This window comes from Labrus mixtus, chromosome 8 (genome assembly GCF_963584025.1).
Source record: "Labrus mixtus chromosome 8, fLabMix1.1, whole genome shotgun sequence".
Classification (NCBI taxonomy): domain Eukaryota; kingdom Metazoa; phylum Chordata; class Actinopteri; order Labriformes; family Labridae; genus Labrus; species Labrus mixtus.
The window spans coordinates 6398444-6426292 of NC_083619.1; the positions used below are offsets into that span (position 1 = coordinate 6398444).

General features: G+C 40.5%; 2 protein-coding genes across 2 annotated transcripts in view; both read left to right on the plus strand.

Annotated features, from left to right (window-relative positions):
- The window catches only part of LOC132978709 (choline transporter-like protein 5-A), a 37797-nt gene extending 12627 nt beyond the window's left edge, over positions 1 to 25170 (plus strand). Inside the window, exons 2-22 of the mRNA XM_061043982.1 lie at positions 5311 to 5359; positions 7478 to 7551; positions 12618 to 12702; positions 14503 to 14587; positions 14751 to 14879; positions 16521 to 16581; positions 16700 to 16823; positions 17545 to 17628; positions 18711 to 18823; positions 19236 to 19367; positions 19807 to 19906; positions 20016 to 20108; positions 20559 to 20646; positions 21678 to 21946; positions 22411 to 22505; positions 23028 to 23131; positions 23222 to 23295; positions 23634 to 23704; positions 23956 to 24044; positions 24378 to 24462; positions 24930 to 25170. Coding sequence (XP_060899965.1) covers positions 5311 to 5359; positions 7478 to 7551; positions 12618 to 12702; positions 14503 to 14587; positions 14751 to 14879; positions 16521 to 16581; positions 16700 to 16823; positions 17545 to 17628; positions 18711 to 18823; positions 19236 to 19367; positions 19807 to 19906; positions 20016 to 20108; positions 20559 to 20646; positions 21678 to 21946; positions 22411 to 22505; positions 23028 to 23131; positions 23222 to 23295; positions 23634 to 23704; positions 23956 to 24044; positions 24378 to 24462; positions 24930 to 25027 — 2102 coding nt within the window. The 3' untranslated portion in view covers positions 25028 to 25170. The remainder of the gene's footprint in view (positions 1 to 5310; positions 5360 to 7477; positions 7552 to 12617; positions 12703 to 14502; positions 14588 to 14750; positions 14880 to 16520; positions 16582 to 16699; positions 16824 to 17544; positions 17629 to 18710; positions 18824 to 19235; positions 19368 to 19806; positions 19907 to 20015; positions 20109 to 20558; positions 20647 to 21677; positions 21947 to 22410; positions 22506 to 23027; positions 23132 to 23221; positions 23296 to 23633; positions 23705 to 23955; positions 24045 to 24377; positions 24463 to 24929) is intronic.
- Positions 25171 to 27486: 2316 nt separating this feature from the next.
- The window catches only part of LOC132978708 (potassium voltage-gated channel subfamily H member 6-like), a 34357-nt gene continuing 33994 nt past the window's right edge, over positions 27487 to 27849 (plus strand). Inside the window, exon 1 of the mRNA XM_061043981.1 lies at positions 27487 to 27672. Within this exon, the coding sequence (XP_060899964.1) occupies positions 27597 to 27672 (76 nt within the window). The 5' untranslated portion in view covers positions 27487 to 27596. The remainder of the gene's footprint in view (positions 27673 to 27849) is intronic.

Below are 27849 nucleotides of genomic sequence, written 5' to 3' on the forward strand. Positions count from 1 at the left end.
TATCTATTTGTTTTGCAAATAGAAAGCAGAAAGCTCTGAAAGCAGTCATGATAATGATTTCTTATGCAGGCTACTATGTTTTTGTAATCTAGTGTAATCTGCTTGTGTTGTATATTTGTATTGTTCTGTTTTTTTTTTGTCTGTATTTGGTCTTTTTTACTTTGTGGTGCATTTAAAATGTAGATTAATAAACGACACTCAGAGCACCAGCTCCGGCTGCCCATGTTGGAAGTCAGACTGTGCAGTCAAAAGACCATCAACATGGAGTTGTGGTCGGGGTATGGATTGGTCAAATAATATAAGTATTTTACCCAGGACACCGTGGTTTGAGTACCATGTCAGAAAAAGTCAACATTGTTTGCTTTAAAGCCCACAACATGTTGTGTTTCCTTAACTTAATTAATTTTAGGGCCCTTACTTTTAGGGCCAAACCAGCTGTTACAGCGGAGATATAGACTTTAAACCAGGCACTAAAGGAAACCTTAAATCTGTGATGGTGTACCTTAAAGCAGATGCAGAATGTTACCCTTTCAAAGCAGCTGAAATGTCTGTTTCTGATCGCATTGGACCAACACAACCTGTATACACTGACCATTCAGACACTTCAGAGTCTGGGTAACACTGGTGTTGGTTGGGGCAGCTGTCACATCCATTTGTATCTCTTCTGCAGTCACATTTTTATTCCCATGGACTCCTGTATGTCTCCCAGCCACCCCCCCTGAGGTCCTCAGACCTCCCCCAAACTGTCTCCACAATCTTCTCCCCTGTCTCCACCTCACCCATCAGCTGAACTACATTTAAACCAGACTATTTACTCTCTTCCTCCATCAGTTGTTCATAGTTGTCATGTAGCTGTGCTGGTGTTTGGTCCTGTGGTATCTCTGCCTTTGATATACTGCTATCCTGACTGGATACCTTTCCCTGTTGGTCACACCCTATAGTCAGCCTGTTTTCTGATGAATCTCTAAAGCCAGTCTGCATTTGGGTCCCAACTCCTGTTCTTAATCTCCCAGAGAGAAATAAATTCATGGTTATTCCTCTCTCTGTCTCTCTCAGATGTCTGCTCTCAGTGAGTCTGGTTATGTTCCAGCTTTCTGCCTTTTAAAGGAAGTGTTTCTGTCTCCTGATGGATTAATGTTTGGTCTCTGTAAATAATAGAACAAAGGATACGCTCTACACCTGCTCTCTCTGGGAGGTGTTCTCAGATACCTTTTGTTAATATGTTGGTGCTATTTAAATTTAAAATAATTGAATGGTTGGTTGATTGATTGATCAGTTGGTTGGTTGGTTGGTTGTTTCATTTGCTGGTTGGTTGGTACGTAAACATTAAGTGTTAAGCCATTTCAGTCTTAAAGTGGTGATATTCAGATCATGCTAAAGAATAAGATCATGTATATGTCAGGCTTTGAGCGATCAGAAGACTAAGACTCTTTAGTTTATTCACCATTAAGATCAATCTACATAGCTACCTTTAACTGATGTTTAATTATAACTAAATAAAATCTTTCATTTCAATATTTGAGCTGCCTGTACTTGTGGTATGAGGGATAACATTGTTGATATGAGGTCCTGTTCTGACTCTTTGCCTCCTTTGTTATGGATAATAATATAATGTTTGTCATCCACATTATACGGTGGACAGTGGTGGCTTAATGTTGAGAACTAGCGGAGGGATTTCCCATCTCCTTATATTTATAGTTCTCTAGTTTAGTTCTTTTCTAAAGTTTCCTTTTCTAAAGACCAGATTAAATGAGTCAAACTGTTCATACAAAACAAATCTGTAAAATGTTCACTAACAACAGACAGTGACTAACGATAGCTCTTTTATGTTTGATACATCATCAACAACCAGAGAGTAATCAAACTTTTCTTAGTTCTCTTCACTCTCACAGCTCTCAGGTCAGCGGAGGATTAACTCTTTGTCTGAGTGAAAACAGCAGCAAACAGATACGAGGATTCTGAAAAATAAACACAACAGAAAGAACAGAGACATCAAACATCTGCACTGTAAATAATAAAAGTTTAGAAAGAAGTTTGGGTGAGCCTGTTTCAGCTCTGTCAGACAGAATGTGAGTTTTACTAAAGAAGAAGACAGCGCGGCTTCTGATTGGCTGTTGCAGAATAAACATGACTTTAAAGGCTGACAGGAGGAAGATGAAAGAGGACGATGAGATGACTCTCTTCATATTTCCTGACATGTAAGTGTGTGTGTGTGTGTGTGTGTGTGTGTGTGTGTGTGTGTGTGTGTGTGTGTGTGTGTGTGTGTGTGTGTGTGTGTGTGTGCATGTTTGTATGTGTGTATGTGTTTTGACAAGCACCATCTTATTTCCATATCGTCCTCAGCATGTTTAGAAAGAGCAAAGAGAGAATAAATTACTGTCTCATTTACATGTTCAGCTTTAAACCTCAGACAGAAGAATCTACTTTACAATATAAGAGCGTCACTAAATCACACTATGAGAGGTGTTTACATGTTAGTGAGACCTATTAGCACCATGTGTTACTTTTATTATTGAATTATTTTAACGTTATTTTCATCCTGATGTCCAACATCCCCAACACAGACAACAACACATATTATTATCACCTCTAGTGATAGCATCCAACATGAAACCATCTCTTGAGTAGATTGACAAGACTTTGAACTTGTGCCTAACATTTTATTTGAAAGGTTTCAGTTTGTTTATATCAAGGAACCACAACTATGTAGTAAAGTTAAAAAAAGAAGAAGATTGTAGTAGGGTTAAATGAGTTTTCTATTAAGTAGTTAGAAAGTTAAATGGTGTACATGGGTTACATAATCGACCAAGCAACATCCTGCAGTGTTGAAAAATTACACTAGGTAGTCATATACACACCTATTCAACAAGGCAGAATTTTGTACAGCAGAAATAAATGTGTTTACAGCTTTGTTAAAAAACAAATTGGGTCTGAATCACTTGTGTCTTTATCAGCACACACTGTACATGTTTTTTTAATAACTCATCTGTCTTGATTTAATGAAGGATAAGTAATATATGAATATGAATAGACACCTGGCTGACCTGACTGACAGGCGGGCTCAGGTTGTAGCTGTTTGTCAGGAGGCTTAAGACCCGCCTCAGCTCCAGATATTTACCCGGTGATAGGCTGACAGAGCGTTAGTTTGAGACAGGATTTCCAATATGGCGACAGCCAATCGACGGGCTTCATACTCCTGCTTCAGTGACCAATGGGTGACGTCACTGAGGCTCCTTCCATTCGTTTATTTATGTCTATGCCTTGCACCCATACTTCCTTCACTCACAGGGAATAATTAAAATATTTAAATCATCTGATCGTTCCTGATTAAATTGTTCTGTGTTTCATTATCTCCTGGTTTAATATCAGTTTTGGTGAATTTGAGCAGAACTACATATATCACTTTCACAGAGTCATGTCTCTTTTACAAGCTTTTTGAAGTTTTAGACTACAATAAGAATACAAAGTAGGATAACCCTGAGTGTGTGCGCGTGTGTGTGTTTGCTGAGTGTGTGCATGAGACTGTTGAATAAGACATGAAACACTCTGTGTGTCCTAGTTCTCTGTTCCTCAGAGCAGTAGTACAGTTTTCACATTGACACACTGAAACTCAAAAACACACACACACACACACACACACACACACACACACACACACACACACACACACACACACACACACAGGAGGCATCTGAATGTAAAAACCTAAACTTTACAGTGCTGCTGCTGCCATTACAAAAAGATGTTTAGGAAATGAGATTCAATGTTGAATGTGAACTAAACCAATTATTAAACTTAAATCAGTCTTCATGAATTGAAATAACAACAGTCACTATAACAACTGACTATTTGAATACTTGTGCTAATTAAGGTTAACAAAAGCTTGATACTTTCTTTTGATGCCATTTTTGATGCCATAGTTTAAAACGATACAATCTCTGACATTTTTTATTTATTTTTTATTTAACCTTTATTTACCAGATAAATAACCCATTGAGATCAGGATCTCTTTCACAAGGGTGATCTGGCCAAGAGGGCAGCAGCACACGTCATAAAAAGAATTACATGATCAAGAGACAGTTTACAAACAATAAGTTAGGAGAGAACAACAATTTACTATGTGCAAATTGATTTACAGATAAAGTGCAGAATCTTGATCACGGATTACAAATCAGAAACACAGGCACTGTCCAATTGACTCGCATATTTTATATTTTAAGATCGAGCCAAAGGCTTCAAGCGAAATCAGCTCCGCCATTTTCAATTCATTTTGGAGAAAGTTCCATGCGGTGGGAGCAGCAAAACTAAACGCTCTTTTCCCGAGCTCAGTGCGGACACGAGGCACAGACAGTTTAAAGACATCACAGGAACGCAAGGCATAGTGGCTTCTGGTTCTTTGAAGGTATGAACATAAGTAAGAAGGCACCAAACCAAGAAGAGCTTTATAAATAAGTTAGTGTACAGGTCACAGTGATGAGTGAAGCGTCTACAACCAGTAACAAATCTCAACGCACAGTGATACACGGTGTCCAACGACTGTAAACATTTGGCCGAGGCGCCCATATACAGTACATCTCCATAATCCAACAAAGGAAGAAAGGTTGATGAAACAAGAAGTTTCCTTGCTCTGAGGGAAAAGCAGGATTTATTTCTGTAATAAAATCCCAACTTCACCTTTAAGTTTAGAGGCCAAATTGGCCAAATATGATTTAAAGGACAGATCACACTCAATAATAAATCCCACGTACTTGTAGCTTTTGACAAGCTTTTTGTTGTCATTTGTTGTTTCTCCACTTAAATGTGAAAACAACATGAGCTTTTTTTTATGATCAATAGTATTGATTCAGAATCAGAACATTAAAAAAATGACATCTATTTCATAAGACAGGTGTAGTTGAGGAATATGTCCATATGAAATGCAGTCAAACTCGGGCACATTGCAGTGATTAGCTCTGTTGCCTCACAGCAAGGAGGTTCCTGGTTTGAATCCCCGTCTGAGAGGAGCCTCTCTGTGTGGAGTTTGCATGTTCTCCCCGTGCATACATGCATACCTCCAGGTACTCCTGCTTCCTCCCACAGTCTAAAGACATGCTTGTAGGTTAATTGGTGACTCTACATTGTACGTAGATGTGAGTGTGGCTGGTTGTCTCTATATCTCAGTCCTGTGATTGACAGTCCAGTTTGCACCCCTCCTCTCGCCCAGTGACAGCCGGGATCGGCTCCAGCTCCCCGCGACCCCGAACAGGACAAGTGGTACAGATAATGGATGGATGGTCTAAACATGTAATCCTTTATGTATTTGTCTTTCAGGAGTACCACACAAGTTCGACCCCTCCTTCAGAGGTCCAGTCCGCAGAAGGTAACTCCACACTTCTTTCACATGATACTGTAACATATTCTGTCTTTACGGTCTCGTCCATACTGAGCATTCAGTTATTTTTCTTTTATTATGTTTCCAGATTATTTTCCTTTTCATGCTCACAGCCTAACATCTCAGACACAGCAGAGCAGCTCGATGTCTTTTGATCCTGTTAACAAATATCAATATTTCTGACAGCCCAGTGGAGCAGATTGGACTTCATATCTGACCCTGTCTAATGAAGTCTTTGTGTAATCAGATGCTGTTTGTGTCACGATGGCAGTATTTCCCATCTGTTACTCTATCTTAAAAAAGCTCTTTTGTCTCTGACTGTGAAGGATATTAGACCTCTGCTCCTGAAATACCAACACCTGCTCACTATTGTGTGTCACATTTTTATCCCTCTGCTGTGTGTTGCTGCACTAATGTTATTTGTGAAACTGCTTGTTTATGGCTATCTGTATCTGCCTTTTTGTCTTCAGCTGGATGTCTGCATGTTTTTAATTTCCAAATATAGATGGTGACAGTTTCTTTCATTACCCTAAACTCAGTTCATGTTCATATCATGTCCTTCTTCCTGTGAGATGCCTCTATCTCTATTAAAAACAGCTGTTACATCGGCCTCTCTGAAGACACCAGACTACATTGATAAAAACAGTCATTTTAAACTCACACAACATGGGAGTTTGTGGTCTACCCCTGCCTGGACCAGTCAGTGTCTTTGAAATCTAAACTAACCCAGTAAAACAACAAAGTGACCATTGGAGGCAGAATGAGATCAGCAACTCGCATTCACACAACGCTGACAAAGCAGCGGGGGCAACTTGGGGTTAAGTCTCTTGCTCAAGGACACATCGGACATGTAGCTGCAGGAGCTGGGGATTGAACCCCCGACTTTCCGGTTGAGAGACGACCAACTCTACCAACTGAGCCACAGCCACTACCCCACAGTTAAATAGTTGTATTCTGGGAATTTCACAGTTTAGTATAATTACAATGAATAACTTCAGTAAATGACATGCACACATATCAAACATAGGTCAACACATCTCAATCTCAGCTCAATTTGGCTGATTTGAAAGAGCCAAAATCAAACCAAAAAAAAAAACTATTAGGGAACCAAAGGCTTATTCCTGCGCTGAGACGAATCACTAAAAAAGAGCCAGAATTCCCACCAGTACCGCTCAATGTTGAACCATCGTTGACGTACATGAAAATAAATCATAGTGGGCGGCATAGTGAAAGCACGAAACTGCAGTCTTTCTTCTTCTTCTTCTGAACCTGCTTTTTATAGGTGGTCGATCACACAATCATTGTGATTGGCTGCTACACCTGCAGGCATGATTATTTGTTATTGCCCGAGTTTGACTAAAAACCAGATTAAACCATAGACTGAGGTTCAAACAGATGAGGAGGATGACTGGTGCGTTCATGGACAATCCGTTAAAGGGGTCGTCTTAACGTTGTGCTCTGTCACTGCCTCAGCCATAAACTGACTTGAAAAAAAGAACAATTATGCGTGAGACAAGGCGTGTGATAGTGTGGAGTTAGCAGACCTGATGAGAGTAACAGGAGTCTTTCTTAGAATCAGAATAATACTAGTTTTAAATCAACCAAAAAATCTGACTTCAGTCGTGGTAGCTGTCACACACACACACACACACTTTGACAATTTGGATCTATAATTGCATCTTTTCATTTGTGTGACTGAGAGGAAATCTGCAGTAATTCTCTCTTTAATTCATCTCATTTTGTTCACACAGTAATTACACTCTCTCTCTCTCTCTCTCTCTCCCTTATTAAACCGACCCGCACACTTTCCTCTTATTCCTTTTTTCTTCATGTCTTTATCTTGGTCTCTGCTCGGCCACAGGCAGACGTCATGAAGCAACATTTTGTTCTTACAGTACGGCAGCAGCTATCACCTACTCTCTCTCTCAGTCACTGTGAACACAGCAGTGATATAAACCCCACATACAGTCTGTATCTTCTGTATACAGTGGGATCATAAGCCATTGATCTAAAGTTAAAGTGTGTAAAGTCGAGTGTGTCTGCTGAGAATAAAGTGTGTGTTGTTGTGTGAATGTTGCTCTAACTCTGTTTGTTCTCTGTCTGTAGGAGCTGCACTGATGTCTTATGTTGCTTGATCTTCATCATTGTCATCCTTGCATATGTAGCCCTGGGGATAGTGGGTGAGTCAACACACACACACACACACACACACACTCACACACACACACACACACACACAAATACACAGTGCCTGATGGTACAATCTTCTTTGTTCTCACTTTTGCCGCAGTGTATTCTCTCTATACAAACACAAACAATGTTACAGGCTTTTGCATCCATTATGCCTGTGCTTATGAACCGAATTCACACATTCACTAAAAACACACACAAAGGGTTAATCACTCCCCTAACTGAGCTGCAGAGCAAACAGCTTCTCTGTGCGTCGGTGCTGTTTTCGTATTTAAATAAACTGTTATGCAGTTATTCCAGGAATAATTGGCCCCTTTTTATGCAAATCAGCCTCATTCTTAGTGTCTAATTCAAAAACAAAGGCAACACACAGTTATATGACAGTCTGCTGAGAGTTGGTGGTAACTGCGCCGCAGTATATATAAGAGACGTTGTGCTCAAACTTTCCAGTGATCAGAAAACAAGTCCACCTCTATGACTTAAAAATATGTGACCTGTTAGTAAATGACATTTACAAGATACAAGATTTTAAATATTACTCTTAATAATCAGGGGTTAAATCAGTGCATGGTTGGCAGCGACTGGACCTGGCAAATACAGACAAACTTGTGTGGAGCCGTTACCATGACAAGGATGCGTTTATTGTTTCCTTCTTTGAGGTGTCCTTTCTTACGCCATTCAGGAGGACGCTTTGTTTAAACAATGAAACTCGTATCATATTTTTAGAGTCTGGCCTCACAATCAAGTGTAAAAAGTTTCCCCTTCTCCCCCTACAGTAGCTCATTATCTTTTTCTGGACAGGACTGAGCTCCATCAGCATACAAACATTACCCACCTACGTCAAACAATGTTTATGGTCGAGCATTATCACACCTAAATGATATATTAGTAGCTGTACATCACTTGTAAATATCTTATAAGTAACATAAACCAGTTAATTCAACAGCAGTTGCACTGTGACAGCGGACATCCTCTTGTGGAGAAACCAGACGTCTATACAAAAGAAAAACTTGAGACATACAAATCTTTTGATGCATACAGTTTTGCACTTTGTGTTCATGTCTAGGATATTGAATACTGTAATTTGCCGGGATGTTTTTGGTGTATTTACTGTAGGACCGACGTACCACCTAGCCAGCAGCAAAGACATAAAACTCGTCTGTTTTGAAGAGCTTCTCCAAGGACGGTGCTCTGTAGAAACAGAGTTCATGTTTCTTATCTTTCCTATTCTAACATGAAATTATTTCACTAAAACCAAAGATCTGTTTTTCACTACACTTGCTTTCACTGTTTTTCTGACACCACAATATGTGCGCAACTGCTGTGACGTAACCGTGAAGTCTACATCAAATTAGTCTACACCGACATTATAAAGTGATGAGTTGTCAGTTGATGAGTTCGAGCTTGTCCTCCAGCTCGGTTTCCGTTAGAGAGCTTGTAGAAAAATATACAATTATAGTTCACTATGAAACAGCCACTATTTTAATGTAATGACTTAAAGTGGTCCACATGACTGCTGCTTCTTTGTCTCTCTTTCTGTCTGTCTCTCTCCTGTTTGGTTGGCTTAAATCATCACTGTACTGATGTGTTTCCTCTCGTTCTGTTACTCGATCACGTGGATGTGAAATTGGGATGTGATTTGTCCATGGAGAGTAAAAAGAACAGAGGACGTGAGGAACAGTTGACACCCTGCTAGGAGGATTCTCAGAGTTTGTTTCCCTTTAGAGAGTCGGCGACGTGTGAGAAAATGAAGGAGGATAAAAGAAACAAAGATCTCTGACGGGTTTATTCAGCAGCTCTGAAAGTCACAGCAGGAGATGAGGATGAAGCTCCGTGCAGATGTTTGAAGAAAAGTGAAACAGCTGCATGTGAGAACAAGTTTAAACCTGAAGCACAAACAGTAAAACTCTGACGTCTTTCACTTCTAGAGCCTCAGTGTGTTAGAAAAGGTGTGTGTCTTTAAACTTAAAGGAACATAATCGGAGCAATCAGGGACCGATATGAACTCAACTGCAGAAAAGTGAGACATTAAGATCGACTGTTCCAGACACATGATGGGAGTCACTTTACAGAAAGACCTGTCTAGTCTTTTATTAGCAGTTAGGGGCCTGATGTTGTTACAAAACCAGGATTTTAATACATTAGACTTTTACAGCACTTTTCTGAATATTCAATGACCCAAAGAAGAAGAACAAAACAAAACAGTGAAAACAATACAAAGAAGAAATAGTCTCAGAGAAGGAGGAAGAGAACAGAGTCTGTTAGTGGTTGGAGGCGATGTTGAAGAGGTGAGTTTTTAGGGATTTCTTGAAGGTGGAGAGTGAGGGGGAGTCTCTGATGTTTTTTGGTGGTGAGTTCCAGATGTTGGGAGCGACAATGGAGAAGGCCCTCTCCCCCTCAGTCTTAGTCCTGCTAGTTCATATGATATATGATAATAAGAAGTTTGAAAAGGATATGCTGGGGGGATGGGGAGCCAGGGGAGGTTATGAAGGATGGGGGTCAGGTGGTCATTGGTGCTGGAGCGTGTGAGAAGATGAGAGCAGAATTCTGAATATATTGTTAAAAAAAAATCAAACTTTATTGATACCTGTTTGACACCATGGCAACATAAACAGAAGTCCTAGGCACACAATATTTGGTAATACATTGTTTTTAATTTACAAAAACTACAGACAAATTCCTGCACACTGTCTGACAGAGATAGTTAAAGAGCAGGCCATTAATTCAAGTTTAACGGTATTACAAGACTACAAATATATATCTAAGTATATGTTAATTGTTTATATTATAATTACTTGTTTACTTATTTTAAAATGTGAATATTCAAGATGATGTGCAAAAATGAAATTGAATTCTCTGAGGTTACTTTTCTGCTTCTAACGATGTAATTCTTTTGTCAAAGTTAAAACTGCAACAAGAACATTTATCCAATTAAGTGTGTGTGTGTGTGTGTGTGTGTGTGTGTGTGTGTGTGTGTGTGTGTGTGTGTGTGGCCTCATATCGTAGTATGAGCTCATGCTGTCAGTGTGTAAGTACAGAGCAGAAAGCTAACGGATCAGGTTGTTTGTGTTTCTCTCTCTCTTTGTGTAAACGTGTGTGGAAGTGTGTGTATTTTCTGGTGTCCACTGGTGACATCATCCCATCAAACATTTCACTTTCCCGTGTGTGTGTGTGTATTTTTGGTTGTACGGGTGAATGGATAAAGACTGCAGAAATGAGCGCATAGTTACACACACACGCGCACACAAAATCACACCACTCCAGCTCTGCTGCTCCCAAACAGGATGACATCATTCTCAATGACATCACCCTCACTTCATGCAGACCCCGGCCCCCACCACCCCCGCCCCAAAATACTACCACTACTACACCGCTTTATGTGTTTGTACCACCAACCTCCACACACATACACACACACACACACACACACACACACACACACACACACACACACACACACACACACACACACACACACACACTGTCTGCTCTCTCTTCATCATATCATTATAGGATTATTTCACAGTTTACTGTACAAAGAGAAGGTTTCATAGATGTCTGTGAAACAAAGATATACATCATAAAACCATTTTAACTACAAGACATCCACACTTCTATCCGAATTATCCTGTGCAGAGAGCACACTTCTCTCCTCTGATCCTCTGAGGAGTAAATAGGATTATTAACTGTTTATTGTTCTTTTTGAGAGGATTTCTTCACATGAGTTAGTTCTTTTTCTTATCCAGAATAATCTCTTCAAAGCCACCAGACTGCATCGACAAAAACAGTCATTTCACTTCACAGAAAACAGGAGTTGTTGGTCTACTGCTGCCTCAATCAGTTATTTTATTGTTTGACCTCTGTGTATTAACTGAAACAAACAAAATGATTGCATAAAGACACACAAACACGGTTCTCTGAGGTCATGGAGCAGTCTGGTTTGTTAGAGAGTGATGTAGCAGCTGATTGAGGTAAAAAAAAGGTCTCTGTAGGGATCCGTTATGTAAAGTGTCACACACTTAAGTCCCAACCACACAGGATCAGTGTAACTTGGGGTCCTCTCATAATTTGCTAATTATTATCCTCAGTGTTTGGATACATAGTCTGTAAGTTGTCTCGATTTATTGACATTTAAAGGTTGAAAACACGGAGCCACTGTGTGACTTCCACCTTGTAGTGTAGCTCATGTTCTGCAGGCGACAATGCCTCAGTGTACACACACTGTCAGCACTATGAAGACATTTGATTTGAGCCTGATAAAAGATAGAAAATGTTCCTCACTGCATCCATCTGATCGCTCTTCATCTGGCTGCTTCTGATGGATTGTAGTCTGTTCTTTCTGTGAATGGGTCTCGTTAATGTGTAGAGAGATGAGTCAGCTGCACCCAAAATGCTGTCAGAACTTTAGTTTACAGTTTCTCATGCAGCCTTCGTTACTCTCCACCGGGGAAAAGGGGAAAATCAGTTGAGACCCTCTTTAAAAAAAAAAAAAACCCAAATGACTGAGATGCAGATTCAGTCTGGATTGATCAGAGGAGCTCTGTGTTGGTCGTAATTTCACCCTGGAGTTTTTACTTTAGAAATTACAGACATGGTCGATTCACACAGGATTGAAAACAATGATGTCACCACATTTATTACACAGTATCAGAGGGTTTGCAGGTAATGCTGATCCTTTCAGAATAGATCTTAGAAAAACAACCCTGAGCCTGTCAGTGACAAAAAAAAACAAATGTAGTCGACACACTTTGATCCATCAACGATTATGTCCAGACATTACAGGATGTTTCACTGCTGCAGGCTGAAGGAATATACTGTAATATGAAAAAAAAATATATTTGACCTGTTGTCCATTTAGAGCCCAAATACTGTTAAAAATGTTTGTTAAATGACCCTAATGACAACAACAATTACAGGAGTAAAACAAACAAACAAATTAAAGAGATTCATTCTTTTTCAGATGTTTTACTAAAGCTTCACATACAGGAAATAACAGTCTGAGTCCTGCTTCTCTTTTTAATACTCTCTCTCTCTCTCTCTCTCTCCCTCTCTCCAGCCTGGCTTCATGGCGACCCGAAGAAGGTTCTTTATCCTACAGACAGTTACGGTCAGTTCTGTGGTCAGAGGGGAACCATCAATGAGTAAGTCTCTGTTACAGTTTGACTCTCTATACAGCAGGTATAAAGCTCAACAGTTTGGTTCTTGTTGTAGAAATCTTGTTAATTTTCTCCATATTGGATTTGATTATGAGCCATAATGTCATAACCATCCAAGGTAGACTTACCACGAGCTACCTGAGTGTGAAAAGATGGTTTAGTTTGTATGATATCAACCGTGTTTTAAGAAAAATATGTCTTTTTCACGATCTGAAGAAAAAGAACTACACTACCCACAATCCTAGAGTGTACCTTTGCACATATAAATATGTATGTTATTCCTCGAGTCAACAGCTGCTCATCATCGTATTAATAAAACTGTGAACAGTTTCAGAGCTTTGGTGAAGATGCTGTGTGAAATCTGATATAGGTCACATTTAAAAAAAAAAAAAGTGAAAACATCCAAAAGAAGAAAAAAAAATTCAATGTGAATTCACTAAACTGTGACACAAGCATCTCTGTCTCACCTGCCTTGTACGTGTTCACCTGAGAGCCTCCTCCTGTCTCCTCTGCAGACTCTCTCTCTTTGTTCACATCCATTGTTCCTCTGTGTTCACGACGAGCTGTTCCTCACCTGTCTGTTCTTCTGATTGATCATTGATTGATCCTCTCTGTGGAGAAATATAATCAGCGTCTGATCTGCTGGTGTTGACTCCACTGTGTCAGAGTCAGAGGAGTCAGAGTGAAGCGAGACAGAGAGAAGCAGATGGACAAAGACCTCTGAATGTTGAAGATTTAACACACATACAGTGTGTTTCTTTAGTGTGTGCTGCCACCTGCTGGTCGTTCTCAGTACTGCTGAAGATGAAGTTTGACGCGTCGTCTTTTTAAAATCAGTGACTGAGCAGGGGAGCAAATACAAACTCTACTATCAATCATTCAAGTCTTATGAACAACTGACAACTCCTGAATGACTGGTTTCAAGAGATGATAGTTGATTTGTAAATGGTGAAGTGTAAATAAAGACACATTATAGATGGACTTATTAACGACCAATAACACATGACAGCTGTGTTAATAAATTATGTCACTAACATCAAAGCTTTACTGATGATTCATCTCATGCTTAGCGTGAAACATAGCTTAGCGTCAAACATACAGAAGGTGATGAAAAATACTGGAGTTAAACTTTGAAATACACTGCTGATGGTTTGAACAGTTGGTGGCAGGAAACACGTTTTTGTTTGTTTGTTTGTTCGCTGTTTCTTTGTTCCTCGCTCAGAGTCGCTCTGAGGAATAAATCCTTAACTACGACTCATTGAAAGGTTTTTTAAAGCTCAGCTAGGCGCTCTCAGAGAGGATTCTCACCATTCCTGTGAAGACAGGCACAGGCTCTTTACCTTTAGGAGTGATCAGAGGCATTTTGGGATATGTAGGAAATCACCGACTGACATAAACATTTCCTGCTGACCCTTAAATAAACATGTTACTGTCTGCCTCTGAAAAAAACCCAGATTATAACCGCAGATTAACAATGTAATGTGTGTGTGTATGTGTGTGGAGGTTGGTGGTACAAACACATAAAGCGGTGTAGTAGTGGTAGTATTTTGGGGTGGGCGGCGGTGGGTGCCGGGGTCTGCATGAAGTGAGGGTGATGTCATTGAGAATGATGTCATCCTGTTTGGGAGCAGCAGAGCTGGAGTGGTGTGGTTTTGTGTGTGCGTAACTATGCGCTCATTTCTGCAGTCTTTGTCCATTCACCTTTGCTTCTATACAAACCCAGAATATAACCTCAGATTAACAATGTGCTGTGTGCGTGTGTGAACATCAACTTTTTATTTGCAGGAACAAACCCATTTTATTCTACTTCAACATCCTGAAATGTACCAACCCAGCTATCCTCATCAACCTGCAGTGTCCCACCACACAGGTACACACACGCACACACACACACACACACTCTGGAAGCGTCTTCATGTAGACCAGCTGACTTGTGTTCTGACCGTGTTGTATTGATTTGTTTGGATTCATTTGTAAATATCTGAAGTATAAATTGAAATTGACGTTGTATTGATGAATCATTTTCCTTCCAGATGTGCGTGTCGAGGTGCCCGGACAGGTTTGCCACGTACACCGAGATGCGGCTGCAGCACAAACTGAGCAGGAGTTACTGGGATTATTACAGACAGTTCTGTAAACCGGGATTTAATAATCCAGACAAGGTAAAAAAATAATGACATCACAGGTGGACGTGCGTTATTTATCTATATGTTACACACTTTATGACACACACCAATTTGAAGTAGACGTCAAGATAATGTCACAGCAGTGTCAAACGTATTGTGGTGGCAGAGAAACAGTGATAGAAAGAAGCGGGGAGAAGAAGCAGTCAAGATACTTGGTTTTCTTGTTGCACTGTTTGATGTCTGAACAGAAAAGTGAAAGAACATGACCTCCATGACCAGACCCGTTTTAGGTTGAATGCATTGCACCCTCATTTAAAATTTCTGCACCCTCAATTGAATGGACACAAAAAATAACGATAGATTTTCTTACAATCAGTAACCAAGGCTTTCAAATGAAAGCAGTGACTCAGATTGTGTTTATTACATCCATGATCTGATGGTCGTGATAGGTGCATGTGACCTGTCGGTTCACTTTTGTTGCTGTTGCCGGTCACTGTAGCTACTGCACCTCCACCCTTAGTCATTTTGTTCTAGAAATGGGCATGTCCATGACCTCCTCCGTCCTGAAAGACGCCCTTTGAAGCAGAATGAAGACGTACAGCTGCGTTTTGTGTCCTTGCTCCTAACTAGGCGGTATGTCGGTCACAAATACACAAAAACAATCTCACAAGTCTCCTGTATTCAAAGTCCCCAGTGGACAAGACCACAAAGTAAAACACTGTATGCATCAAGAGATTTGCATGTCTTGAGTTTTATTTATTTTTTTAGTACTGACCCCAGATTTCTACACAAGATGTCCGGTGTCACAGTTGAACTGGTGCTGAACTAATACTATACAATACGTTATTGTCCCCCAGGGGGGTATTGGTTGGTACACAGGTATACTTGTATAATAACGTAGCATGGGAAGAAACATTTAAGCAACAAGAAGAAACATATAGACAATGAAAGAGGCCAGTCAGCATGGACGCTTATAAGAGCTTCAAAAGCCGAGGGAACAAAGCTCTTTTTAAAGCGTGCCCAATTCAGGTCAGAGTCCTGGATCTCCTCCAACCTGATTGCAGAAAACAAAAAGAGTGGATTGAGTGGGTGAGAGGGGTATGTATGTGGTAACTGTTGAGGGGCTGGTGCAGTTGTTTGTATAAAGTGTGTACAGGAAGGGACCGAGCACACAGCCCTGGGGGGCTCCGGTGTTGACGGCTCATGATCTGTTGGTGAGAAAAGCTTTAAAGCCAGTAGATGATGAGTGGTGGGGCATTAAGTTGGTGGAGTTTCCTGATCATCTTGTGTCGCTTTATGGTGATAAAGGATCTGAATGAAATTGTGTGGAAGTTGAAGGTCGCTGGAGGATGGAGTGAAGGAGGCGTGCCATCGCATCCTCAGTCCCCCTCCTGGACCGGTTAACTAGTGACACTCTGGCAGATTGTTCAGCAGGAGGGGCTTTTGAGAACTCTTGTTTCCTATTAAAATAATGTCAAACATCCTACATCCTACAATTGCAGATGCTTGTTCCAAACAATGTAACAGAGTTCTGTGATGTCTTCTAAACAGTGTCTGGCTGTTTGTTGTGTTTGTATTTAAACAGTGAATATGATCACACAGACACACATGTTCATGTTATGAAACTATACATGTAATGTTAAGTATTATAATCACACTGTTCTGTGTTTGTGTCAGCCCGTGTCTCAGGTCCTCAGAGATGAAGACTGTCCCTCCATGATCGTCCCCAGCAGACCCTGTGAGCATCCAAACAACACTCAGATATCAGATATCATCACGAGTCTTCACTCAGAAAATAAAACACTTTCACAGACTGAAATCATCGTCACAATACTCACTGTCATACTGTGTTTCAGTCCTGCAGAGGTGTCTCCCAGAATTCATCACTCTGAACGGGTCGGTGACTGTGGCGAACAGGACGAGGTTTAAAGACGCTCTGGAGATGCCTCGTAGTGTCACTGAACTACAACACGCTGCCAAGTACTCGACCTCATTTATTTATTGATTTAGAATATACCCCCAACACTGAAACTTATTCCAGACTCTGAACACTTTGGTGGTGGGATTCACTAAGAATGAAAAAAAAGCTTCCTTCCCTGAATGGAGCAAGTGACGCCACCTTGTGCAGCGCGGTCAGGGGAGTATTTAACCCTTTGGTGTGTTTTGCAAATGAGACGTTGTCTTTCTGACTTATGAGCAGGTTTAGCAGGAGCTATATCCAAACAATCCTTTTGTGCATCAGGCCCAGTCTTTAAGTTTTTTTTTCATCACTAATGTTCTGCTGACATAAAACTGAAAATAATCTTAAGACCACATAAATTATAACATTCACATGTTCAAACCCAAAGGGGTTACAATATTTAGATTCAACAAAAGACAATAAGAATGTTTACGAGGTACACTGGCTGTGAAATCCTGATGTTTTTAAAGTGTTTTTAAAGTTTTCATGAGAACTGTCTCTGCCTTCTTTCTCTGTTTAGGATTTTCGTAATTTCAGGTTCTTATTAAAAAATGACTTTCTGTTTTTCCATCTGTTTGATGTCTGTCTGTTCTTTGTTCTGTATATCACTGTCTGTGTGTCTGTCTGTGTGTCTGTCTGTGTGTCTGTCTGTCTGTGTGTCTGTCTGTCTGTGTGTCTGTCTGTGTCTGTCTGTCTGTCTGTCTGTCTGTCTGTCTGCCTCTCTCTCCCTCCTGTGGTCAGAGGTATAACAGGACTCTTGGACACAAAGGAACTCGGTCTGAAGATAGTGGAGGACTACGCCAAGTCATGGGCCTGGATACTAATGTAAACACACACACACACACACACACACACACACACACACACTGTGCTCTTCATAAGTCCGTCTGAATCGTGGTGCTTGAACTGTCTGTCTTCACTGAATTGACTTTTACCTGAAAACTAACATGTTTAATTATCACTCTATGGTTTATCAAACCTGAATAATTAAATCATGTTACAGAGCAGAGGGAGTGTTAGCGTGTTGGACTTTATTTTATTGATCTCTAAAGACTAAATCTTCGGAAATAAAACACATTTACTGGACTTCTACACATGCTTAAAACTTTGCAAAATTTCATAACAACACAACAGCAAGGTTTAATTTCATCAAACGCCTACTGCATCTTATCAACATCTTTAAACAGCATCCTTAATCTGTGGACATCTTTCTGTTCGGAAACAAAACATGAATTAAATTGTAATTGATCAAATGAAAGATTTCTTCATTCTTCGCAGTTGCATGTCCAGAGGGGGGGCCTGGGTTGGCATGGCCCACAAACTTGATGCCCCCCCCCCTTGCATGAGTCAGTCAGTCAGTCAAAAAAGTCTAGACACGCCCCTGTTTCTTCCCTAATCTTAAATATTTTCACTACCATAGATTTTAAAAAATGTATTATCTTTGTCCATGTCCAGGAAGAAGACTTTCTCCTCATGTTTCATTTTATTGTATGCACTTTTTAGTGTCCTGTAATAAATATTTGCATTTGAGAGCCTGATAAATGGGTGTAAAATCATTTCGAACAAAACCTGTAACATCCTGAAGTCATGCTTCTTCTACAACCAAATAAATGAATTCATGTATCCCAGTAAACCCAGTACAAAGACTACTGACTCAGTTCTTTTAACTGATGGATCTGTTGAGTGTGCTTTGACGACTATGTTTATATTTGTTGATGTTAGCTCTCTAACTTGACATGTTTGTTTATATCTGATATAACATATCAGTACTCTGTTCACTGATACTCTTGTGGATTTTTCCCTGTAAAAAACTTGTTGAATAACCTGAATTTATTGAGGATGTGTGTTTAAGATGCAAAAGCAGGATTCTATACCTTTATTTATTTTATTTATTTCCTGTGTTTCAGAGGTCTGCTGCTGGCCCTGCTCATCAGTCTGATCTTTATCCTCCTGCTGAGGTTCACCGCTGGCGTTCTGCTCTGGACCACCATCATCATCGTCCTCCTGCTGCTCACATACGGTCTGCACTCACAGATTCACACTCGCATTTTCTCACATCGTCTGTTTGATACTTCTTACAAAGACATGGGGGGAGAGGGGAAAGTAGAGACATTGGGTATATTCATCAATGGGCGCTAAGGTAGAGTTGGCAGAGTGAGGAGGCTGCAAGAGCACTCAAGCAGTTGGGAGGTTCTGCGCGTGGAACCTCACTGAGCACACCAAATTTTACACACCCTTTGCACACCTCTCTTATAGACTTTTAACGGAGCCCTCGGCGGCTCCATGTAACAAAACAAAACTCCTGTTTAAAAAATAAAAATCCCTTGTTACTCCTGCAGAGAGATAAGACGCAGCAAAACGAAGAGAGCAGAAAGAGCATGTTCCTGTGTTTCTGAACAATGTAATCACAGGGTTTAATGATGTGTGTGCAGGTATGTGGTTCTGCTGGATGGAGCTGAGCCGGCTCAGAGACAGTCCAGGATCTGACGTGGGTATCATGGAGGTGGGTCTTCAGTCTGACCTGCAGGTGTACCTCCACCTGTCACAGACCTGGATCATTCTCTGTGAGTGTGTCTCGTATTTATTCAAACACTGAAATCACTGCTGTGTAAGTGTGTGTGTTTAACTTGTTCCAAAGTCAAAAAGCCTCTGTGACATTTAAACTGAAGGCGAGATGGACGTAACTGTCATGCCTTGATCTGTCAATATGAAAAAGAAATGAAGAACCACAAGAAGGTGTGCAGACACGAAGAGGTCAGAGATGTACTGAGGTAGTAACTCATTTAACAAACAACAAAATCAGTCAGGGAGGAGAGGATGGAGGTGATGTGATCTCACTTCAACAGATGAGCAGCAGAGTTTTAGACCAAATGTTAGTGTGCAGAGAATCCAAACAGGAAGTGCATTTCTGTAGTCAAACTATTAACTGTGTGTGTGTGTGTGTGTGTGTGTGTGTGTGTGTGTGTGTGTGTGTGTGTGTGTGTGTGTGTGTGTGTGTGTCAGTTGTGTCTCTGGCAGTGTCTGAGGCGTCCATCTTGTTGATGTTGATCTTCTTGAGGAGGAGAGTGAGAGTGGCCATCGCTCTGCTCAGAGAGGCCAGCAAGTATGAAAATATAAAAACAATAAGACCAAATATGATTGAATGTCCTCTAAATGTATTATTTCAAAGCTCATATTTACCGTGTAATGATAACTGTTTGTTTGTGTTTCAGAGCGATGGGTCACATCCCGACCACTCTGTTCTTCCCGGTGGTCACCTTCCTCCTGATCACTGTGTGTATCTCATACTGGGCCACCACTGCTGTGTATCCTTCAGTAACAACATCAGAGGAACTTTATCATTATACTTTAGATTCTTTTTATTGTCCCAAAAGGCAACACACCACAAAGACGAGTAAAGAACGTCGACAGTAAAACTCGCTTAAATCACAACTCATACAGACATGCACATTTCTGCCAAGAGAAAATATTCAAAGATGAAATGTGGAGGTGTGGAAATGTGCAATAGAGCTCAACAGTGTTGTTCAGAAAGTGAAGCGACGGTATATGCTCCTGTAGAAGACAGGAGCCACTCTCTGGCAAAAATAACTACACTACCCACAATCCTAGGGTGTCACAGCAATATTTTTTTTAACTTTCTCATAACTCTAAAATGTACTTTCTTCAGTCCTTCAGTGATGTGCAGAGGGACAGCTGATCTCTGTTTGTGACGTCTCTCTGACTCACCTGTTGTCTTTAACCCGCTGTGTGATCAGTTACCTGGCGTCCTCAGGTGAACCCGTCTACAAAGTGGTGTCTCCTAATGCTAGCTGCTCCCACGCCAACTCCACCTGCAGCCCTGAGGTATACCTTCATTACAACCAGTTTTATTAGTTTTGATTGTTGTAGTTTTTTGTCTCTGTTTACGTATGCATCCGCTGAGTCATGAGTGTAATTGAAAATATACTTGACTATTAACGAGGCGTGTTTGTGGAGGATACCTCTAGAGGGCACAGAGAGCTGTTTTTTATTTTCCTCCATGCACGGTTACAAAGGACCGCGTTAGCTGATGACTTAGCCGGCCAGACGTCTCCTCTTCTCCTCTCTTATAGACTTTTAACAGATCACATGTCTCCTCTCCTCCTCTCTTATAGACTTTTAACAGATCACATGTCTCCTCTCCTCCTCTCTTATAGACTTTTAACAGATCACATGTCTCCTCTCCTCCTCTCTTATAGACTTTTAACAGATCACATGTCTCCTCTCCTCCTCTCTTATAGACTTTTAACAGATCACATGTCTCCTCTCCTCCTCTCTTATAGACTTTTAACAGATCACATGTCTCCTCTCCTCCTCTCTTATAGACTTTTAACAGATCACATGTCTCCTCTTCTCCTCTCTTATAGACTTTTAACAGATCACATGTCTCTTCTCCTCTCTTATAGACTTTTAACAGATCACATGTCTCCTCTCCTCCTCTCTTATAGACTTTTAACAGATCACATGTCTCTTCTCCTCTCTTATAGACTTTTAACAGATCACATGTCTCCTCTTCTCCTCTCTTATAGACTTTTAACAGATCACATGTCTCCTCTTCTCCTCTCTTATAGACTTTTAACATATCACATGTCTCCTCTTCTCCTCTCTTATAGACTTTTAACAGATCACATGTCTCCTCTTCTCCTCTCTTATAGACTTTTAACAGATCACATGTCTCCTCTCCTCTCTTATAGACTTTTAACAGATCACATGTCTCCTCTCCTCCTCTCTTATAGACTTTTAACAGATCACATGTCTCCTCTCCTCCTCTCTTATAGACTTTTAACAGATCACATGTCTCTTCTCCTCTCTTATAGACTTTTAACAGATCACATGTCTCCTCTCCTCTCTTATAGACTTTTAACAGATCAGGCGTCTCCTCCTCTCCTCCGTGTGCTGGCTCTCTCTGTCTGTTCGCCTTCTATGGAGGAGAGACATCGTACCACCGTTACCTGTTCGTCCTGCAGCTGTCCAACCTGCTCGTCTTCCTCTGGCTGGTTAACTTCAGTCTGGCTCTGGAGCAGTGCACATTAGCCGGGACCTTCGCCTCTTATTATTGGTCCAGGAGGAAACCTGAGGACATCCCACCGTGTCCTCTGTTCTCGTCGTTCACCAGAACAGTCAGGTCGGTTTGAGAGTCTGGACCAATCAGAGGACCTGATTCACAATAGGATTATGCAGCTTTTGCACCCGCTGAACCTGTGCAAACAAGTAGAAAAGTCTAAATCACAAAACACACTCAAAGGCTTATTTGTGCTTAGAGTCTGGCCTCACAATGAAGTTGTAAAAGGTTCCCCACCTAATGAGTATCATTAGAGCTATATGCTCTGTGAATAAGACCTTCAGACGGAGCAGATAGAGGGAGAAAATGATGCACAGTTATTTTCAGCTATTAGCTGCTGCAGTCCATTCTTAGTGAATCAGGCCCTCAGTGTTTTAGACATCTATATCTAGACAGTATACAATCACATAACATCACTCTGACCTGTGTGTGTGTGTGTGTGTGTGTGTGTGTGTGTGTGTGTGTGTGTGTGTGTGTGTGTGTGTGTGTGTGTGTGTGTGTGTGTGTGTGTGTGTGTGTGTGTGCAGGTATCACACAGGGTCTCTGGCGTTTGGAGCTCTGATTCTCTCCATGGTCCAGCTGGTCCGGATTGTTCTGGAGTATTTGGAGCAGAAACTGAGAGGTTCACAAACACACACACACACACGCGCGCGCACATGTACATTACATTTTGATAATAAATAACTAGTTTACAATAACACACTGTTTTTTATCATTACATGTGGAATAAGTGAAAACACTTTTTTTTATCTTAAATGATAATCACTTGTTTTGTTTTAAATAAGATGTCATTCTGGAGGACTTTCCAGAACGTTACAAAAGGGGAAAGTAAAGAAGAAATGAGATATGGTTTCATGTTCAACTTTACAAAAAGTTCATTTTTTATCAATATCAACAAATCTTGAGATATACACTTTATTTTGTTACATGTTAAGTAATATTTTAGATGTAATTCTCTGACTTTGTGATATGTACAAAAATGTAAAGGCAATAAGCCAAGCTTTCTGTCAGTTTATGTCGACTAAATGAGACTTCCAAGAGGTTTGACCTTGTGGTGATATTTGTCTGTTATTGTAAAGACATCTTCTCTGCTATCAGATCTATCATTCTGCCTGTGTGATGTCGGTCATGTTTACCTGTGCAGGTGTGAACAACAGCGTGTCTCGGTTCATCATGATGTGTCTGAAGTGCTGCTTCTGGTGTTTGGAGAGATTCATCCGCTACCTGAACAGAAATGCTTACATCATGGTGAGAGAGATCAACGTCGGGCTCTTTTTTTTTTAACATGAGGAGAATTAAATGTATAATGACAGCTGTGTTCTGTCTCCTCTCCACCAGGTGGCGATCTACGGTAAGAACCTGTGCACGTCAGCCAGAGAGGCCTTCTTCCTCCTGATGAGGAACATGGTGAGGTGAGGAGAATCACAGGTGTTCAGACTCATTCTTAAAAAATACGTTTTTAACAGTTAATCTCAGAATCTGTTTATCATCATGAGTTTATGTGAACACACTGTGAGTGACAGATCCATCTTCACAAGCCCCGCCCTCTAAGCACACAGTAACATCCTGTGCAGAGCGTCATACATGCAGAATACAGACACAGCAGGGCTCACATCAGGACAAACAGGGTGTAGTGTTATCATAAATATCTGCAGAAATATTGGTATAAATAATCGGTGTGTGTGTGTGTGTGTGTGTGTGTGTGTGTGTGTGTGTGTGTGTGTGTGTGTGTGTGTGTGTGTGTGTGCAGGGTTGCAGTTCTGGACAGAGTGACAGACTTCTTGTTGTTTCTGGGTAAAGTTCTGATTGCAGGAGGAGTCGGTGAGTAACATTTATCTCAGATCAGCTTTACATTACAGGAGACTTACCTGAAACCTGCAGGAAAAATAATGCTGAGAATAAAAACACTGTGTGTGTGTGTGTGTGTGTGTGTGTGTGTGTGTGTGTGTGTGTGTGTGTGTGTGTGTGTGTGTGTGTGTGTGTGTGTGTGTGTGTGTGTGTGTGTGTGTGTGTGTGTGTGTGTGTGTGCGTGCGTGCGTGCGTGCGTGTGTGTTGGGTGGGGGGTGTTTCAGGTGTGGTTGCTTTCTTCTTCTTCACCACGAGGATTCCTGTTTTTCAGGAGCGAGTCCCCGATCTGAACTACTACTGGGTCCCTCTGCTGGTCAGAGTCACATGTCATCTAACTTTCTTTAATTTAATTCTCACCAAACCGAACTTCTAAATATTCAGATTCAAACATTTTAAAATAGTGTGTTTTAATTCAAATCTGCCCTCCTGTCACCACACATGAAAACTCAAACTAAAGTAGACTGGATCTATTGATTTCATTATCGCTGTGTGCGTCTTCTGTCCTGTGTGATCTACAGCTGCTGTGTGTTTTTCACATCTCTGTGTGTGTGTGTGTGTGTGTGTGTGTGTGTGTGTGTGTGTGTGTGTGTGTGTGTGTCTGTGTGTGTGTGTGTGTGTGTGTGTGTGTGTGTGTTCCTCTGATCAGACGGTGGTGATTGGCTCGTACCTGATTGCTCACGGTTTCTTCAGCGTGTACGCCATGTGTGTGGACACACTCTTCCTCTGCTTCTGTGAGTACAGCTGCTCTCATTAAAGAATATTTACTTTGTTAAACTCTCAGCTTGAGACAGTTCAAAATGTCAAAATAAAAAATCAATTCATCGCAATTAACTATTGAATTTCACGAGTACTCACGATTTTTAAAATGTACTTGTTTGACAGTCCTACTCTGGGTGCATTCAAACATGATTTTCTTTACATTACTGATAAACAGTTTCTACTTTTACTGTTTGATGTTTAAACCAGATTCAGTGACAGCTTCTTTCATTTTGAAACTGATTCATCTCACAATATTTGAGTCTTCAACATGTTTTTGTTTGATAACATGACTGACTTCTTTATGTCCTCAACTCTATCCATCCATCAATTATCTGTCATCCATCCCTCCCTCCACCCATCTAATCCATCCATCACTTAATCCATCCATCCGTATCCTTCCATTAATCCATCCATCTATTATCTGTCATCCATCCATCAGGTGATGACTTGGAGAGGAACGATGGGAGTTCAAACAAACCTTTCCTCATGTCTCCAGAGCTGCATAGAATTCTGGGTAAATCCACTCAGAATCGATGATGTTTTTCCTTCGTCCAATCAGCTCTCAGTCTCCCCACAGATCACTTTACCATGTCCTGGTGAGGTCAGGCTCCCAGCACTGATGAAACATGAGCCTACTGTTCAAGAGTCTGATGGATGTTTAAAGTTTCTGTAAATCTCACTGACTGTCCTGTAAAACATGTTCCAACTCATAGAGGGATAATACTATCAACACACACACACACACACACACACACACACACACTCCACAGAGGGGAATCTTTACATTAACTCTGAAGTCAAAGGACCCAGTCACAGTGACACTAGGAGTCAGAGATGTTTGGAGCGACAGTGAAACATTAAGTAAGGAAGACTTTTTAAAACTTCAAGAAAAAAAGGAACACTGGATCATCTATTTTGTCCCCTGCAGCCCCCATAGTTTCACCCCACTGCTTTGATACAGGAACTCTCTGGAACAATGGACAACACTTTTCTTTTTTTTGTGCGATTCTGTGCCATTGTTGGTCTTTACGAGTGCTGGGACTTATTTATGTTCAGATTCCGTGTGATTGGTTAATTCAACCTTTTTTATGCTCTGTGTGTTTTAAATATATGAACAAATGAACATCAGTTTAAACATGCCTGATATTTATAGAGTGATGTTGGAACAACCTTCAGTCTGAGCTGATCAGTTTTTATGAAGAAAGAGAAAATGTGCAGCTACATTGACTTCACTAAGACTCAGAACACATAATGGATTAAAATACATTAACATCCATAGCTAGAATATTATGAAGTTACATTTAATCTCAGCTGGAATGTAATATAAAGTAAATCTTACAAAAATGTTTCTTTCTTTTTCTATTTAAAGCCAAAGTTTTAAACACTGTTTTTTTTTTCTATTTATTCTTTAAACTGTTTTATAAGGAGTTTTGTAATTGTGAACTGTGAGTTTGATTTTTTAATGTAAAGTTGTCAACAATATGTTCTTTTATTGGATAACAATAAAGTCTTCCAGATATTGTTTCAAAATGTTTTGATGGCCAAAGGCTGCAGTGTTATAGCAGAGGATGGGCACAACAGCCCTGCCTTGTCCCGCGCTTGAGGTTAAAGGACGGTGACCTGTGATGCTGATGATGGTGTAAAATATGAACGGGACATCTTTATAACTCTTCACATCCATTATCTTTAACACTTTTCTCGTCTGAGGTCGTGGGGGGGGGGGGGGCTGGAGTTGATCCCAGCTGTCATTGGGCGAGACCCGGGGGAACATCCTGGACTGTTCATCAACCAATCACAGGGCTGATTTACAGAGACAGACAACCAGCCACACTCATATTCACACATACGGTCAAATTTAGAGTCACCAGTTAACCTAAGGAGCATGTTTTTGGACTGGAGAGAACCCACGCATGCAAACTCCACACTCCTGTGTGACGGGGATTTGAACCCAGAACCCTCTTTGCTGTGAGGCAACAGAGGAAACCACTGCAGCACTGTGCCGACCTATCATTATAACTTTTTAAACATTTCATCTGTGTTGCAGAAAGGGTTAAAGAGTTAGATCAGCTTTAAGTCACATTTGAATTTGAGAGTGAGTAAAATGTGTATATGCAAGAGAAGATGATGATCAGCAGGACGTCTCCTTTTATTTATCTATTTATTCATTTATAACAATATACAGACACAGCAGTCAAGAAAAAGACACACAAGGAAAATGATCAAATAATGTATTTACATATTCAGAAGTACCAAAGTAAACAGACATTTAGGAGGTACAGTAACTCAACCACAGATCGTCACTGTGTCCCAACGAGGCTATGAGACACAAAATGTCCCATGACCTCTGACCTTCTCCCCATCATCATTGATTCTACGAACATCTGACAACTGTCATATCAGTTCTAACAAAAGGTTGGCTACATATGTTTTTACAAATATCTGGTAGAGATGTACTTTTCCATAATTTGAGGATCGCTCTGGTTCAAAATAACTTCCTCATTCAATAAAAAGTGACCCTAAAGAATGAGTTTAGAACTTAAGCCTTGTGGACATTTTGATAATAAAATAAAGAAGTTGAAAACATCATACAGTTTTTTTTTTAAATATCTACATGTAAAATAAGTGAAAACATTTATGGTCAGGGTAAATCACATTTGTTTTACATAAAATATAATTCTCAAGATCTTTAGACTGTTTCTATTGTTGTTGTTTTTTAACCAAATGACGTCAGAACCTTTATTAATCATTTTAACAGATCTCTGGTGTTTTTTAATTGTCCAGATTTAAATCCTGTTCTTGTTTTATTAACACATCAAAGTGTCTGAGCTCTGACTTGTGTACTAATTTGGCAGACACAGTGATAGAAAATGAATACATTGAGATGTACCTGGTGCCCTGGCCAATCAGAGCAGAGGATTTATATAATGGGCGGAGCCGGACTGAAAGAAACTGACAGAGGGAGAGAGGGAAGTCAGAGCAGACACCCGACAGCAACACTGACAGATAAACTGGAACGAAAGCATCAAACCTCAGACAGAGAGAGGAGCAGACTGGACCGTGTTTGGACTAAGTTTGGACCGGGTTTTGTCCAGGTTTGGTCCGGATCATGCCGGTGAGACGGGGCCATGTGGCTCCTCAGAACACCTTCCTGGACACCATCATTCGCAAATTTGAGGGTCTGAGTGAGTACAGGAGACTTTGACGAGGGTTTGATTTCTGATTTGAAATTTTTAAGATGGAGTTAAAAAAAAAAAAAAAACGTATAACTCTCCGCTGATTAAAACTGTTAATCTGTTTAAAACACACCCATAATCAGGATGAAAGTTGAAGGTAGTAAAGAAGATTTGTCAAAGAGAATT